The 19055-nt window shown below is 37.4% G+C and overlaps 1 protein-coding gene across 6 annotated transcripts in view; it reads right to left on the bottom strand.

Moving 5' to 3' along the window:
• The window catches only part of SECISBP2L (SECIS binding protein 2 like), a 54986-nt gene that overhangs the window by 16447 nt on the left and 19484 nt on the right, over positions 1-19055 (bottom strand). For 2 of the 6 annotated variants that reach the window (NM_001206341.1, XM_084966477.1), the window contains 9 exon segments: positions 1684-1838; positions 3816-4036; positions 5639-5801; positions 7775-7907; positions 8673-8842; positions 12299-12440; positions 12584-12751; positions 13304-13384; positions 15041-15175. In NM_001206341.1, the coding sequence (NP_001193270.1) occupies positions 1684-1838; positions 3816-4036; positions 5639-5801; positions 7775-7907; positions 8673-8842; positions 12299-12440; positions 12584-12751; positions 13304-13384; positions 15041-15175 (1368 nt within the window). 6 annotated transcript variants of the gene reach the window in all.

The raw sequence follows: 19055 nt of genomic DNA, 5'->3' as shown, positions 1-19055 counted from the left end.
TTTCAACAGAAACTCCGAGGTCCAGAAGGGAGTGGCATGATATACTCAACGTGATGAAATGAAAAACCTCCAACCAAGATTACTCTACCCAGCAAGGCTCTTGTTCAGATTTGAAGGAGAAATCAAAACCTTCACAGATAAGCAGAAGCTGCAGAGGTAACAGCAAGTGTTAAAAATCTTCTAGGACTTAAAATACCAGTAGGCGGAGGAAGAGCCTGGCTTCATTTGGTATTAATGCAAAAGAAACTTTCAGAATATATGAGAGCTTTGATCAATAAAAAAGAACTTCTCAGGAACTTCCCTAATGCCCTCATGAGGGAAGACGGAGAAGCCATAATTGCTGGTATTTTGGTGGGCCTGAATGTCACTGATGCCAATTTTTTGTATGAAAGGAAAAGACTTGGACTCTCTGAATGGAGTTTTAAATTTCTCCATATATCTCAAAGATGGGAACAGCAGTAAAGGGAGTGAAGAAGATGGCCAGATTATTGCAATTCTGGATCAGAAGAACTATGAGGAAGAACTTAACGGACATCTGACTGCTCCTGTAAACAGCCTTCAGGTAAAAGTGGATGCATTAGAAAAATCCAACACTAAACTGGCAGAGGAGCTTGCAGTTGCAAACAACAGGATTATTACCTTGCAAGAAGAAATGGAACAAGTTAAAGAGGAAAGCTCCTACATACTGGAATCTAATCAGAAGTCTCCTAAGCCAGACAGAACTTCAGCAGGGCAGGCACTTAGTGAAGCAAAAAAGCATTTAAAGGAGTTCCTGTTGTGGCTCAGTGGTTAACAAACCTGACTATGAACTATGAGGACACAGGTTCGATCCCTGGCCTCGCTCAGTGGGTTAAGGATCTGGCGCTGTCATGAACTGTGGTGTAGGTCACAGATTTGGCTCGGATCTAGCATTGGTGTGGCTGTGGTGTAAGCTGACAGCTACAGCTCTGATTCAACCCCTAGCTTGGAAACCTCCATATGCTGCCAGTGTGGCCCTGAAATGACAAAAAATAAATAAATTAATTAATTAAAAAAAAAAAAAAGCCCAGGAGAGAGAGTAGGAGACACAACTATGACAGGATATTGTGAAGAGGCTGGAGTACACAGGTGGTTGTTAATAAAGTGTTAACCAAGAAAAAGAATAAGCATTACTCTATATAACATCTACTTTATCATTTACCAGTTCCTATGGGCAAGACTTTGTATTAGCAGACTGTAAGAGGAAGACAAATATCATAGGTGTAGAATTACTCTGTCAACTAGGTTGGGGAATTTCATTTTCTAAAGGTTAAATCCTCTCCAATTAAAAAACTCTTTTCTCTCTTGACTAGTAGCACATAATATACCCAACATATAGACAGAAAAAAATGATTTTACATTATACAGTATTAGCTATCTTTACCCAGCAGTTACATATATTATCAAGTACTACATATCTGAATCCAGAAGGAAAAAAAACTGGCAGAAATATGAGCTAAAATATTTTCAAAATGCTATAGGATTCACTTATGTAAATGTTTTCAACACTAAAAAAGGAAACGTAACTCTCAAGAATTTTCCACTCATTCCTGGAGAGTCATCATCTCACTTCTCCAAATGCTCAAACTTAACACCGGCATGTGTTAAAAGATGTACTTATGGTTGGGGCGGGGGCAGTGAGGGACTGTGTCTTCTAAGCCTCACCTCAGCACCAAAGTAGTTGAAGATTCCCACTACACTCACAGGAACCAGCTTGTTCACACAACGTCCTAGAGCTTTTCTTCCAAGGGCAAACACAAAAGGAATTTCTTGTTCCCGTGCCATGGCTATAACATTATAGAGAGCCTCATCCAGGCCACCTGAGAAATCAACATACACAGAGGTTCTATTTTAGTTACTTCCTAAACAGAGCTATTTTAGCACCCTACAGTTAAAGCATAAAACAGAGCAGCAAAGGACTCTATGAATGCTGTGGCACTTAGGCTGTTCCACACATTTTCCTATTTGAATTTATACTACATTATATGTAAACATATGTACACATTTTCTTTCTCCCCCGTCAAATACCACATTCCTTTAATACCACTATTTTTGTTTCTCCAGAGGGGTTAGCACGGCAGGGGTCAAATTTCAATATAATAAACTTTTTTTTTTTTTTCATTTGTGGCCACCCTGTGGCATACAGAGCTCCTAGCCAGGGATCAGATCTGAGCCACAGTCGTGATCTAAGTTTCAGGTACAGCAATGCCAGATCCCCAACCCACTGTGCTGCGGTAGAGATCAAACCTATGTCCCAGTGCTCCCAAGACACCTCCAATTCCACTATGCCAGAGTGGGAGCTCCAATAAACATTTTAAAAATTAATTACAATAGTTAATTATGGCTGATTCCTTTATCTCATCTCTCAGCTCAAGCTATCACATGCAGTAAAATCAATTACTTATACATTAATGTCTTGGAGTTCCAATCGTGGCCCAGCAGAAACAAATCTGACTAGCTTCCATGAGGACACAGATTCGATCCCTGGCCTCACTCAGTGGGTTAAGGATCTGGCATTGCCGTGAGCAGCGGTGTAGGTCACAGACACAGCTTGGATTCACTGTGGCTGTGGCAGAGGCTGGCAGCTACAGCTCCAACTGGACCCCTAGCCTAGGAATCTCCATATGCCTCAAGTGAAGCCTTAAAAAAAAAAAAAAAAAGACATTAATGTGTTTACTGGTATTTTTCCCCTATGGAGAATATGCCTGCTACTGGTATTTGATGCATCTGTCTACTCCAATCACCCCATGTGGCTCCTCCATGAAAAAGGACAGATAAGGGTGCATGACCTAGTCCAAAGTACTTGTGTGCTGGCTCATCCCAAAGTCTCTGCTACTACTGGTTTCGGAGAGACAAAACACCACCACCAACAGGAGCAGAGACCGTTAACTTTTTCTTAATTCTTTTTAGGATAAAAAAGCCATCAAAGGAAAGTAATATAAAAAAAATTTAAGGAGTTCCTGTCGTGGCGCAGTGGTTAACGAATCCCACTAGGAACCATGAGGTTGCGGGTTCGGTCCCTGCCCTTGCTCAGTGGGTTAATGATCCGGCGTTGCCGTGAGCTGTGGTGTAGGTTGCAGACGCGGCTCGGATCCCGCGTTGCTGTGGCTCTGGCGTAGGCCGGTGGCTACAGCTCCGATTAGACCCCTAGCCTGGGAACCTCCATATGCCGCGGGAGCGGCCCAAGAAATAGCAACAACAACAACAACAACAACAACAACAACAACAACAACAACAAAAAAAATTTAAGTAGAATATATGTGCAGAGGTAAAGAAATGCACTCTTACTGGTCCCCACTACAGCATAGGGGATACTTGGTTGGCCTTCACTAGGGTTCATAAATGGGGATTTTATGATCTGATCTCAATTTTATTACATAATTTCAGGTACTCAAATATTGCATTTTCTTTACTCAAGTTCAATACTATGCTTTATACCTAAACTCTACTAAGAAAGACCTAAGGTGTCCACTTTAAAATTCACTGTAGGGAGTTCCCATTGTGGCACAGTGGGTTAAGAATCCAACTGTAGCAGCCCAGGTTGCCGCAGAGGCTCAGGTTCAATCCCCAACCCAGAGCAGCGGGTCCAAGGATCTGGCATTGCCGAAACTGCAGTGTAGTTGCAGCTACAGCTTGTATTCAATCTGTGGCCTGGGAACTTCCATACACTATGGGTGAGCCATAAAAACATAAATGGATAAAAATAAAAAATTATTTACATTTTTTACAAATTCACTATCTATTCTATAATTATACCACACAAACATCAAAATTCTTCAAAAGTAAAATGTTCATACCTTTGGACTGGATTTTTTCACAATTTGGAGAAATTATAACACATTTGATCTTGTTTAACTTCATATGTTTGGTAACCTCCCTTAGACCCATAACCAGCCGTCTCCTCGCTTTTGCTCTTACAGGATCCTTTTGGTAGATGCGTTCCTGGAAACTGACAAGCTCTTGAAGAAGAAGAGTCACACACTCATCAATCTCTTTACAAAGAACTTGATTACAATACCTGTAATACCAGAAAAATAATTATAAAATTACTTTAAGAAAAAGATATACCCAGTAGCAAGTTTTCATTTAAAAAGGAAAACAAACAAACAAACAAACAAAAAAAAACGGAGTTTGCACTGTGGCTCAGTGGGTTAAGAACCCGACTACTATCCATGAGTATGCAAGTTTGATCCCTGGCCTCACTCACTGGGTTAAGGACATGGTACTGCCACAAGCTGCGGTGTGTAGGTTGCAGATGCAGCTTCGGATCGGGTTTTGCTATGGCTGTGCCAAAAGCTATGGCATAGGCTGGCAGCTGGAACTCAATCCCTAGCCCGGAACTTCCACAAGCCGCAGGTACAGTCATAAAAATAAAAGGAAAAAAAGTCTTTAAAGTCTCTTAAGGTTCTTCAGTCTATTAGAAAAACAGAGGAGTTTTTCTGAATTACAAGAGACTGGCTTTTAGGTAAAGGATAGGTTAACCTCGGGAAGTACTAAAATTCCCAATTATAAAATTCCTAAGGATAAACATCAAACGTCAGCCTGCTATTAGATAAACACAGGTATGTTTTTGGTAAGGATATAATGTATAGAGTTATTTCATTCCAATGAATACTAAAGATGCTTCTAGTAGGAAAGAAATTAATTTCATAACAGCTAACTGAATGCCCTAATACCAGCAATTCATCCTGCACACTTGGATAAATCAGTCTCCAGGCACTGGCTTCCTCAACCCTCAAAGATAAGGAGTTAGGGATGATGACCTCAATGGTCTAACTCTGAAAATCTATGGCTACAGAGGATGAACTGGATAATCAAAGTGAAGCCAAAACCAAAGAGGCCTTGAGATAAAAGTCACATGCTCTTGTATCAGGCAAAGCAACCTAATGAGGCCCATTGTGAGATCATGTATGGCTATAATGCAATTAAAAAACCAGAAAGGAAATGAGTGTGAGGCCACTACAGTACTTAATTTCAAGGATAAGGAACTTATCCAAGTATAAGTAAATTCTTAACCTACTGTACTCGTTCTCATCCATAATCTCTACCATAAGCAGGTGCTTTAACAAGGAGAATTGGTGTAATTTCTAATCTCGGAATAGCCAGAGCAGTGAATTACCACTTTTAAATTACATTATATGGTAGGAAAAGCTAGGCCTGCCTTTCTTTTTAGTGGAAAAAAAAAGTTCTGTTTTGGAAAAATTTTTTAATGTTTACATGAAAAATGTTTAGTTAAGTACAAATATGACATTACTTGAGAAAAGAAGATATAACTGGACAAACTAAGGGAAGATTAACTATCAAAGTATACAAAATTAAATAATGCAATTAAAGAACAAAACATCAAAAATGCATTTTTCTTCAGTTTTTCTTTCAAGCTGTTTATTTCATACATGTGCAACATTTTATTCCCTAAATGTTTCCTTTGCCCTGCATCTGTTATTTGACATATATGCTTTACATATAATCAAACCAGCTGTTAAGCAAAATCTCAAAGGAAAACTTAAGATGACTTTTGGTGTTCTGTCTATTCAACCTACCAAGTAATGACAATATTATATTCAGAACCACAATCAAGATACTTAAACTATTCAACCTGAATAATGAAACTAAAACTTACTCTCTAAACCTTTTGCTGTGGATTTTGGTTATTGTTGAAGACGCCATTGGACTGCCTATCCCAGAACTAGCCGGAGAGCCTTGTGACACAGGTGTCATACAGTATGGAGAGTTTTGACTCGCTGGAGAGAGGGATGTATCACTGGGCATGCTCAGTCCAGTATCTGTGGAGACGTGTGGTGAGGGGAAAAAATTCAGAAACTTCAAATGCTGAAAAGCTCTATACTGATTAATACAATTTAGAATGGCAGTTATCTTCTGTACCGCTTCCAAATTCTCCAGAAGCTACCAAGCTGGTCATTACTCATACCTTAAACATTTCTCATACACTACAAAAATGAAGTCTTCCTGTTAGATCTTAAAATATACTCCGAAAAAAATCAAAGCACAAGCCTCCACAGAAGAGATGCGAGAAAGCCAAGTTACCTAAAACATATATTCCTAAAGGATCTAAAATTGAAGAACAAGGAGTTCCTGTCGTGGCGCAGCGGAAACGAATCTGACTAGGAACCATGAGATTGCAGGTTCAATGCCTGGCTTTGCTGAGTGGGTTAAGGATCCTGCATTGCTGTGGCTATGGCGTAGGCTGGCAGCTGTAGCTCCAATTGGACCCCTAGCCCGGCAATCTCCATATGCCGAGGGTACAGACCTAAAAAAGCAAAAATAAATAAATAAATAAAATAAATTGAAGAACAAAAGACATATTAGCTTCTGCATCCCGTCCCGGATCATATTACTGGTCTCCTTCATTTCTATTTTTTCACCTATTTCTTAGAAATAATTTTTGTAACTGTCTAAAAATTCCCATTGCTACTGGCAATGGTTCATTCTATCTCACTCATTCTCTATACACCACTCCTGATTTTCCAGGCACTACCAGTTTTTCTTTCATTCGATCTTTGCTTCTGCACTCAGGCAGCCATGTTTTTAGATGCCATCTCTTGATGTGACTGCCTCCTTCAGTTATTGCCTCTTTCCTAAATGGCTAAACTCGGAAATTAATATATGGATATCCACTCCATTAATTTGCAAAGTTACACATTTATCTTATTTCCCTACTGGACTGTAAGCGTTCTGTATCAGGACCAGTCCAACATATATTTTTATTACATTTCCTGACCTTCCCACACCCCAATTACTAAAGTACATATGATAAGTGTTCAACAAATACATGTTGAATGTGTAAAAAGATACACCTAAATACAAAGGCAATGATATTTAACCGAAAGTAAAGGGGAACCTAACCAAATATATCAGAACAATCCTTAGAAATAAGAACATTTTTCTAAACACAATGAAACACTGCTAGTAAACCCAAGCATAAGCCACACGTTGAGGAATAAATACCAGCAGAAAAAGGGACCTAATCAGGTCTCTCTTAAAATTTTTCTTTTCCAGTAGTATAAATCTTAGAAAGCATTTGCAGTTCTGGTGAGGCTCCAACTGGAATCATGTGCTGGCTACTGTGTGGGACTGAATCTTACTGACCAACTGGACTCAGCACTACAACAAGCTTTGCAATTCTCTCCTCATTGTGGCATATGTATTAATTCCATGAAAGTAAGGAAGAAAATCAACAAAGGCAATTCAATAAAAAATACAGCTGACCCTCATACAACATGGGGATTAAACCACATATAATTTATAGCTGGTCCTCTGTATCCGTGGTACTTCCACATCTGTGGTTTCAACCAACCATGGCTCAGTAGTACTGTGTATTTACTACTGAAAAACATCTGTAATTAAGTGGACCTGTGTGGTTCAAATCGGTGTTGTTGAAGAGTCAACCGTACTCCTGCAAAGAAAGATAACCAATTGTGTTCTGGATATAAAAAAAGACAAAATAAAAGGAACTGTGACAGTTACAGAGGATGCATTAGTGAGATCATAATTATGAGAGTTTACAACAAATCAGGTTTTAAGCCTCAAAAATGCCGCAGACCTACTATGTAACACCTGCCCCCACCTTTAAATATCTCCCTCCAGGAGCATTTTCAAAAGAAACCACTCTCAAAAAGCAAAGAAATTTAAATAAAATACGGAGCATATTTAGGAAAATAACTAGTGATGTGTCACCTAACAATTTAAATATTTTGGATCATCCCATGAGAAGAAAGGGGGAAAAGGGTGATCTTACCTTCCTGGGAAACAATCTCCTGTGGTAAATCATCAATAAAATCTAAGTGCATTTCTACTGGTTCCTCAGATCCCAAAAGATTGTGGTCCACAGTTAAACGGCCCTTCTTTTCCTCTCTTTCTTTCAAAATAACCTAAAATTCATTACCAGTCCTTAATTACTGATTACTCTTTAAGTATGCACTGAGTGATTAAAATGTTCACTATTACACAGAAATAGTAGTTCACTTAAAAATGGACATGAGAATTTTGGCTGGCTAAGTAGAAACTGACTAGCAAAAAGGCAAATGTAATTTTACGCACTGTAGCTGAAGGAAGTACTATAACCAAAATAAAAGGAGATAATTATGCTATAAAATACTACAGCTATCAAAACACATCTGCTTCATTCTTCAAATTCTAATTGACAAACTAGAGTTTCCCTCAAAATGGATAAAAAATTTGGAAACCAGATCATATATAGTTATATTAGATTTATCAGGTCATGGATCATCTAATTCTGCTCCCCCTAATAACAATACTGAGTTAAATAGAGCAGTTATTAGCCCAGCTGACAGGTGATGAAGATGAGGACAAGAAAGGCTTGCCTAAAACTACAAAGTACTGAAGTTAGTACTTCCTAGGCTTCTGATTCCAAAGATCCAAAGTTTCTGGATGCCTAAATGTTTAAGTTTTTTTTTAAACCTCATAGACAGAATTCATTCTCCAGGGCCTTGTTCAACACATAAAACAGGTCATGATGCTAGTATCTTCAACCTCAAATTAACTAGTCATCATAAAGATGAACATCTATGAACTCTTTACAATAATCTGTTGGCTAAAATGCCACAACTACTTTTGTGAAACAGATTTAAACCCTTATTTATTTTGCAAAACAAACATCCTGGATTTTGATTTACCTTTTTAAGTGCTGTGGGCCGTTTTAGTTTTGCAATTTCCTTTTCTTTTCCTTTTTTTGCTTTAGAGGAAGTAATGTCCAAAGAATTAAAGGATGTCAAACAAGGCTGACTTTTGGTTAAAGGTTTTCTGTTAGTAGAGTCTTTAGTATGAAAAGAAGCTGCAGTGACCACTAAAAACAAACAAGAACATTAATTTTACTATTTTGGCCAACTCCACATACTTTCAAAATTTCTAACAATGTATCTTTAAGAACAAGAACACCCTCTTCTTGTGGAAAAACATGTCATAATAGTAGAAGGAGTACCTGGTTGTGTAGTGCCCCTCAGATACAGCTCCAAAGTATGGATAAATAAATTTGTACTTCTATTGTCCTGCAGCAACCCTCAAGCATGGCAATTTCTTACAACTGGTCTTTAGTCACAACTATTCTACATCTGAAATTTCAAAACTCTGTACCTCTACTTACTCTCACTGAATCTAAGAATGACCCAGACATAAGATATGTAGACTATCACTCCTATCCTCATTTCATCCTGTCAATAAAGAATGGTGATTTTCTCCTCTCAGGGGTACTCTCAGAACCACTGCACCACATGGAGGTTTGTGGGCCAGGGATTGAATAATAGCCACAGCTGTAACCTATGCTGCAGCTGCAGCAACACTGGATCCTTACACTGTGCTGGGCCAGAAATCAAACATCCACAGCAACCTGAGCCGATGCAGTCAGATTCTTAACCCACTGTACCATGGGGGAACTTCTATTCAGCAATTCTTTTAACCTGACTGATACCCTCATTCTCCCGTGGATACCCCTTACCCTTCAGCGGCCCTCACCTCTAATCTCAACCCTCTATCAGAAAAGTTTTCCTGCTACTTTCCTGAGAAGATGCTTTCCAGTATAAACTTACAAACCACCTGAGAGGAAGGCAATGGGCACCCTTACTCCCATCCAAGTCTCACCAACCACCTCTGCTCTTCATCCCACCTCGAGATTAATTCCTCAAGGATTTTGCTCTAACCTTTTTTCCCTTGCATCTTTCAAGTTTCTCTTTGGCTGGACCCCTCTTTTCCCTAAATTCTCAGAAGAACAGGCAAACCAACAAAACCTCTCCCTTGACTGGTTTCTAAGGTACCACTACCCCGCTTTCCTCCTACCCTAAACCTCTGAATAGGTGGCTTTCTCATAATTACCTCCTAAAATCTGGCCTCCACCCTACACACTCTCTTGAAACTGCTATTGCCAAGATGACATATAACCTAGCCCAAACTAAGTCTTTGCTCTATCCCAGTTTATTTCAGCATTTTTGTACTAAAGATTAATTCTCTTCCTCAAAATTCTATCCTCACTTTCTGTGATATTACATTCTCCTACTTCCCTTATTCTTTCTCAGACCTGTTTTCCTGTTTCTTCTTCCTTCTGTCCTTTAATTCTGAGCATTTCATAAGGCTTTATCCTTGAGCATCTTTTTCCTTTTTATTTTCCCTGACAATGTTGTTATTTTTACAGCTATAATAGTCATCTCTATTTGAAACTCACAGACTTCTAACCTAAACTGCACATATCTAACTGTATGTTAAATAGAGATCACCAGGATCTCCTTAATTAGTACTTCAAATACAACAAGGCCAGAGTCTGTTCCTCCTAAGAAAATCTTCTTCCATGATCCTTATCCTGTTTGGTATCTCTTACCACCACCATCACCACCATCCTCCAAGCCAGAGAGTCTAGAGTCATCTTTGACCTGTTTCCACATTGCATCAATTCAAAAGCCTGTAATTCCTTATAACTCTCATATCTCTGTCACAGTCCCATCCTTCTTTTGGACTTCCCAAGAGAACTGATTTCTTAGCAACTGACACTTTCCAATTTAAACACTGGTGTCAAGTTAGAGGTTAATCTCATTTCTGCCAAGAATTCTACTCCCCCTTCAAAGCCCAGTCCAAATGCTCTCATATACGAAGTCATTCATAACATCTTCCCCATGTCTCCCTGTTGACACAACTCACTCTTTCTTCTGTAAGTTCATAAAACTTTGCTGCTATCTTTCCTAGGGCACTGCTTTTTACTAGTTATGTGTATATGTTAATGTCTTTCTCTCTGACTAGATTATAAACTTCCTGACCACATGTATTATCTTAATCGTATCTGTAACTCCATAGTTCCTGATACCATACTCTGCAGATATTTACATTTGTATATTAACATGTGCTAAATGAATCCAAGTTGTAACAAATAAACCATGTGAAGTATCACAGTTTAACAATCCCTTCCTCAAAGTAATTAGTTGACCTTCACTGAATGATTATAACTCAGACACTCCTATAAGCACTTTACATGTATCATCTCATTTATTCCTCAAAACAGTCCTGAAGCAGGTTCCATATTATCTCTATTTTAATGTAAGGAAATTGAAACACAGGAAGATTAAATAACTCACCAAGGAAACAGATGGAAGAACAGGATTCAGAAGAACCCAGATGGCTCACCTCCAAAGCCCTTGCCTGCAGTCACCTGACAATGGTGCCTCCAGAACACCACTCTCAATTCCATTCCCAAATGCCCCTCTGCTGATCTCAACAACATGTACCTCTAAATCTTAGTATGCATTCAATATTAACTTTACTAATAGTTACTCAAAGCTACAGTGCATACTGGATGGGTAACTAGCTACAGGTTTAAATATTTTGCACAGAAGACTAAAGTTATAAACTGTTACTTATTTTTTTAAAAAAACAATAGACCCTTTACATAGGAACCAAAGAAACAGAAAAGTCACTTCCACATCTTTACATCAGTGCTTTTTGTTGGTGCCTCTCCCTTTATCTTATTTCTCATCCTCTAAAACAAATATTGAAAACAAATGAGGGTGCACGTCAGAGCTATTGAGCTCTAAATCTCATGAGGTCTGTTCAAGTATAAATCACAATTTCAGTAGAAAACTAGATCATTTTCTGTTTTCTCCCTCCCTCCCTTTCTTTCTGTCACACGCACACACAATTTGATTAAACTTCTATGTTTCCCATTTGGCTTTAAATTGAATAATGTAACAGTTACAGAGCCAAATTACTTGTGATTCTTATCACAACTTTTGAAGAAGAGAAACATTTGGTTAGTTTGTATAGTACACCAACTGACATTTGAACAGGGACCCGAAGGAACACGGTATACTGACGCCAGAGGAAAGAGAGTTCCAGGTAAAGGAAATAGCAGACACATAGACAGTGAGCGAGGAGCACATTGGCTGTGTGTGTGGAACAGCAAAGGAGCTAACATAGCTATAGCAATGTATGCCAGAGGAGAATGGTGATGAGGGCAAAAAGCTAACAGGGTGAGCTAAGGTAGGAGTTAGGATTCTGGCTTCACTTCAAGTGAGAGAAAGAGCTACTGGAAGGTTCTGAGCTTATAACTGAAAAAGATCACTTCTTATTAAGGCAGACTGGGGGTTGGAGGAAGGAAAGATAGGTAATAGCTGGGAAGCTACTGTACTGTAGTACGATGGGTGGCAGAAAAGGAACTGCTGAGTAATGAGACTCTGGATTTTTGAAGTATATGTAATTTAGACAAACAATATCCAAAATATAATCCCAAAGCCAAAGAGCAAATTGCTCAGATTAATGATATCACCTGTGTACGACAGAGGTCTGGTATTAGTAATCTGCCGTGCTTTCATGGCTTGTTGTTGTTTTTCCAGAGCTGCTAACATGTCTCCCAGATCTAGCTGCACAGGAGTTTTATTCTTTTTTCCAGCTGCCTTTGATAAAGCTTCCTGCAAGGTAAATATGAAAACATTTATTTGTTACACTATGAAAATGTTGGCCATTTTAAATGATTGTATTTGTTGCTCTTCCATCCATTTCTCCAAACCTACCAGATATACTATGATATTTGTGCACAAAAATGAATACATACCTGTAGTTTTTTTTGCTCCATACTTATTTCTGAATATTCTTGAGCTGTGGCAAGGGCTGCTGCTAAAGCTTTCTTCTTCTGACTTTTTGCACGTTTAGGAACTGAGGTTGTAATGGGAATTGGAGTCTGAACTATATTGATTGGTGAGTTTTCAGGTAAATCATCCAACTGTGATAATCAGAGAAAAACATTTGTCAGTGATTCCATAAAGGTCTAAATATATGGAAAAACAATCTGGAACATGGGATGTTCTACAGTATAACTGGACTTAGACTCTTCAAAAGATTCAATGTCGTAAAAAGCAGAGTGAGATGGTAGGACTGTTCTAAATGACTGAGAGACTGGAAAATTATCATTAGAGACAAAACAATAGGTGATGTTTGTCTGGATCCTGGATTAAAAATAAAATGACTCCAAAGTAAAGTTTGTTTTTTTTTGTTTTTTTTTAAATCAACTGGGGAAATTTTAGCTGGCCTGTATGTTGTATGATGGTATTTAATTAACGTTATTTTCTTTTCTGTGATGGAACTACGGATCTCACAGGACAGCATCTTTGTTCTGCCTATGCTGAAAGAAATACTAAGGATCAGTCCTAAATACAGCATTTCTTCTGTATCATGCTGTCCCACAAGTCTTTACACTTACCTGTAATATTTCTTTTCAACAGAGCCATATACCAAAATATGTTCAAATATTTTATCTTTTTAAAGAGTCACTTACTACTTTTGAAGAAAGTTTCTGTTGAATATTCTCATCTTTAGCATTTCCATTCTCATTTAGTTCTCGAAATCCATCTTCATCCTGAAAGAGTTCCAAACTGTAAGTAAAAACAGAGTTCAAAGCAATAAACTCTTAAAAAGAACTTTTTAATAATACTTAAGAGTAATCAATATTGAACGACTTTAAGACAGTCCTAAAGAAATCTCATTTCTCACAAGCTAAAACTTAGCTAATTTAATTATTCAAGGATGGGGACACATCCACACATGACCATTCTTTGGATTTCTGCATCTACAATTCCATTTTTATTAATAATTCTACACTAAGGTGAGTAGGTAAATAAAAAGCAATTCAAACAGGATTTCATCACATTTCATACAATATGGAAAAGATTTTAAACAGATGGCTTTATATGAATTTCATCTAATATATTTCCTATCCCATTACTAACTACGTATACCTGTCATTAAGATTAAAAGTTAAAAAATTAATTTTGTCGTGGCACAGTGGAAATGAATATGACTAGGAACCATGTCGGTTCGATCCCTGGCCTCACTCAGTGGGTTAAGGATCTGGAGTTGCCGTGAGCTGTGGTGTAGGTCGCAGATGCGGCTCTGATCTGGTGATGCTGTGGCTGTGGCATAGACCGGCAGCTGTAGCTCTGATTAGACCCCTAGCCTGGGAAGCTCCATATGCCGTGGATGCAGCTCTAAAAAAAAAAAAAAAAAAAATTCCTGTTCAAAGCAACTTAAGTAATATCCTGCTTTAAAATGAAAATTATATCTGATGTTTTTAACTAAATATGAAACCAATCACACAGTTAAGTGCAAATAACAAATCTGCTACATGCACTGTCCTGGATAAAATACTTGAGATGCACTCTCATGTATCCCAGGACAATTACCAAGCTTATCTAACATATTATTCACCTCTGGCCCCTAGCCTCAAGCATATTTAAACTCCATCTATTAGCATGTTTTATAAAAAATATGTAATAAAAATGAGTTATTCAAAAGAGTTCCCAGGAATGTTGTTTACTATCTTGACACAATCAAATTCTACTTATTCTTTAAAATCCATTCCAAATGCTATCCCTATCCTACCTCAAACCCCAGGGGACTTATTTCAACTCCAACCACACCCAAGAAGCCATGAGGTGTGTGTACATGTCTACATTCCTTTACTAAAGAGTAACCTCCCTAAGGGGAATGTGTTTATTCATCCCAATGCATCATGCAGAGCATCTTACTTTACACACTTAACAGGCCTCCAATGACAGCCAGTTAGATGATAAATAACAGAAACATTACAATTACAATATAAACTGTCTGCCTATTAGAGAGAGTAAAATAGCCTTTTAACTTCCTTTTTCAAACTCCTCTGGCTAGTAGCATAAATAACCTATACTGAACTATTGAAATTTGAAAAAACTTAACAAAAAGACTCAAGAGCAATAATACAAGTTAGGGAGAAAGTTTCATACTACGTGAAATTCATATAAAATCAATTTCTACTTCTACATGTTACCTCAAAATGAATACTCACAACAAAAAGTTAGAAAAATAAACATTAATAAAGTTCATGTTAGACTAACAAAAACAAGTCAATACTTCTAAGTAATTAACAAATCTAATAGCAGAGTAATGTGTTAAGACATAATAAGTATTTGCAATGTAAGAAAAATTAATTTCTTAATAGGAACATCTGCTATCAACAGTTTAGAGTCTGAAAAAATACCTCAAAATACAAAGACTCAGAATTTGGGTCGCCTCTATGAGACTGACTGGGGTTTAACTGCTTATTATCTTGTCTCTTTTGCAAATTCTGTCTTCTCTCTGAGGAAGTACTATGTCCTCGGCATCTGAATCCAACCTAAGTAAATCCCAGAGGGAGGAAAAATGTATTATTTTTAAGTAAAATGTTTTATTGGAGTATAACATACAGAAATGTTCTCAAAAGTAATACAACTCAGTGACAAAGTGTATAATTCCTTATAAAAGGTTACAACTTTTGACAAATAAGGTCATTATAATGAAAACAGGAAAATGTGATAATTAATACATGTTACCTTTTTCCCTCTTGTGTATAAACACTACAGCTTTATTTGTAATGCCAAAAACTGGAAACAACCCAGGTATCTTTCAGTGGGAGAAAAAACTCAATGTGTTATATTCATCCTATAGAATAGCAGCCAACCACAAAAAGGACAAACTATTGACATACCCAAAAATCTATGAATCTCCAGGGAACCATGAAAGTGAAAAAAGCCAGTCCTAAAAAGACTGTACGAGTTCATTTGTACAAAATTCTTGAAATGAAAAAAATCATAAAAAGGGCGAACAGATTAGTGGATTCTAGGGGTTGAGAAAAGGCTGGTGGGGAAGGGAAGAGTAGGGAGTATGGCAATGGCAGACTGAGGGCAACCCGAGGAATCCTTATGGTTATGAATCTGTTTTGCATCTTGTACGATATTAATGTCAATACTGGGGTTGTGATACTGCACTACAGTTTTGCAAGATGTTACCAGTTACCAATGTTACTGCACATTACCTTTTTCTAAAACTACTTTAAGTCTTCTCACATCTGTGTTTTTTTTTAATTCCTAGTAATTATTAAAAATTTTAAATCCTGTTTATAAGAAAACAGATTTAAGAGAATAAAATTTTCATTCCATCACATAAATTATTAACAAATCTGCAAAAAGTTTGCTTTTCAGAAGAGCAAAAAAAAAAAAAAAAAATTAAGCATTTTAAGAATCTTAAGACAATCAAGTCCCCTTTCGTAAGTACTCAATGAACTTACAAGAAATGCCTCTAACCAGGACACTTAGAGAAGACATGAAAAGTATGATCTTTATCAGTTACACAAGAATTCTAAGAATAAACAGAACTTTAAGCAGACTCGGACTGAAGGTGCTGGTAAATACACTTTGGATTATGAAATCAAAAATATGCAAACAGAAGTTCCCACTGTGAGGCAACAGGATCGGCAGCAACTCTGCAGTGCCAGGACGCAGATTTAATCCCCAAACTGATGCAGTGGGTTAAAGGATCCTGCAGTGCGGCACCCGAGGCATAGGTCCTAACTGCACATCTGATCCTTCGCCAGGGAATTCCATATGTCACAAGGTGGCCAAGAGAGGAAAAAAAAAATTCACACAAAGACCTGGAGAACCTAGCAATTCCCATGCTAAGCAACTGATCTAAAAAGACTTGCCGATAAGAGAGAGGGTTTTTATACCCTCTTGAGAAGTCAGCTACATGGCAGAACTATAGACTAGAGGATACTCATACAGTAAATGTAATTATCCCTTAGAATATGCACTGTGACAGCTGGGCTACTTCCTATCACCTATAAATACCTGTTAAGAAACTAGATAATTTTCCAGGTATCATGGTTTTAAGTATTTATCCACTTAAAAACAGACTCATGAACATAGACAGACAGAGGACTATATAATGTGATGAAGTGGACTGTACTACAATTTTAAATAGCATCTAGCTGACAGCTATATGAATGTTCTTCATAAAATTATTTCAACTTTGGAGTTCCCACTGTGGCTCAGTGGTTAATGAACCCAACTAGGATCCATAAGGACTCGGGTTCAATTCCTGGCCTTGCTCAGTGGGATAAGGATTCAGCATTGCTGTGAGCTGTGGTGTAGGTCACAGACACAGCTTGAATCTGGCGTTGCTGTGGTGTAAGCCAGCAGGTACAGCTCTGATTTGACCCTGAGCCTGGGAACCACCATATGCTGCAAGTGCGGCCCTAAAAAAAAAAAAAAAAAGAAGATATGGTACATATATACAGTGGAATACTACTCAGCCTTAAAAAAAATGAAATAATACCATTTGCAGCAACACGGATGCAACTAGAGATTCTCATACTAAGTGAAGTAAGTCAAGAAGAGAAAGACATACTATATGATATCACTTATATGTGGAATCTAAAATATGGCACAAATGAACCTATCCACAAAACAGAAAAAGACTCACAGACACAGAGAACAGAGTTGTAGTTGCCACAGGTGGAGTCAGGGCGTAGTGGGATTTTGGGGTGAGGAGATGCAAACTATTACATTTAGAATGGATAAGCAATGAGGTCCTACTGTATAGCACAGAGAAGTATATCCAGTCTCTTGGGACAGACCATGATAGAAGATAATGTAAGAAAGGGAATATATATAAATGGATGACAAAGTCACTTTGTTGTAGAGCAGAAATAGGCACAACATTGCAAATCTATTATACTTTAATTTTAATAAAATGTTCACCATGAAAAACTTAAGTTTTTAGATTCTGTTCATCATTTCAAATTAAGGCCACATAAAGTATAGCAAAAATATCTGCTGTTTGAAATGTCAAAATACAGGTAAAAATATTAAAAATCACTGCATTTTACAGTAGTTATAACAGCAAGGTGCAAGTGCAAAAATCTGGCAAATGGAGCAAAAAAGCCCAGAATCAGAAACTAAGACATAAAGAAATTAGCAAATGAGTAAAAGGGCAACACAAATCACAGAAAAGAATAGACTAAATGTTAAAACAACTGGCTAACTACTGTGAAACCTGACATCATTATATTGCACCATGCATTGAAAAAAATCTTGAAAATATAAATCTGTAAAGAAAATAGCAGAAAATACAAGTGAGTTATTTATTAGGTTTCTGAAAGACTTTTTAAGCCTAAAAATAAATAGAAATTGCAAAAGGGGAAAATACTTTGACTTATAAGAAAAAAATAAATATTCTGTACACTTGACTCAAACAACTTAAACATTACAAAGTCTCAGAAGTAGAAAAGAAAACATACACTGTTTAACATCTGGCTCTGGTTCTTTTGGAATGAAGAGAGAAAAATAAACAAATGTTTATGCATTTGCATAATTTTTGTTTACGAATTTGCATAATTTTCTTTTTTGTTTTTTCCACCACTCCTCATCAGTTTTGAGACAGAAATAAAACATTTTTCTGTATTAGCATTACTTACTTTCCAGTGGGCAACTGATACCAAAAGTACTGGCACTTAAGACTGCATCTTGGCAGGTCTAGCAGTTACAATTTCAACATAGAAAGTCAGTCAACTTAATCAATCACCTTGTGGATTTTGTTTATCTAATCTATATAAACAATTCTTCTTTTAGCTCTTTTGTTTTTAATCAAATAAAGCTAGACTGCCCCCTAAGCCTGCCATAAATAATAATGATTCATTTTTGCAATAACCACAGGGAAGAGGGCATTATTCTGCTTGTTTTCCTGATAGCCTAATTACTGTTAGGGCACATCCAAAGTACTTCATTTCAGGGAGGCAAAGGCATAGGCAAGTAACTGGTCTATTAAATCCATTAGTAATTTGCTCATATTTCAGTTCAACTAGATCTATCCTTTTAATTCTTTAACTAGATTTTAGGACTCCAAGAACTCTATCTAAAAATTAAAACGGAGGAGAAGGAGGAGTTCCCATTGTGACTTACTGGGTTAAGAACCCAACTCTTATTAGTGAGGATGTGGGTTCTGATCCCTGGCCTCACTCAGTGAGTTAAGGATCCTGGATTGCCACGAGATGCGGTGTAAGTCATAGATATGGCTTGTATCTGGCATTGCTGTTGCTGTGGCTATGGTGTAGGCTGGCAACTACAGCTCTGGTTTGAAAGTTCCCTAGCCTGGGAACTTTCATATGCTGTTAAGTGTGGCCCTAAAAACAAAAATAAATAAAATAAAATAAAATAAAACAAAATAAATAAATATAAAAT

The sequence above is a fragment of the Sus scrofa genome, chromosome 1 (genome assembly GCF_054392235.1).
Source record: "Sus scrofa isolate SSC_HxYL_T2T_F1_AM1 chromosome 1, Sscrofa_HxYL_maternal_Yorkshire_Landrace_v2.0, whole genome shotgun sequence".
In the NCBI taxonomy this organism is placed as follows: Eukaryota; Metazoa; Chordata; class Mammalia; order Artiodactyla; family Suidae; genus Sus; species Sus scrofa.
Note: the sequence above shows the minus strand (reverse complement) of the source record. Positions and strands in the feature narration are given on the sequence as shown.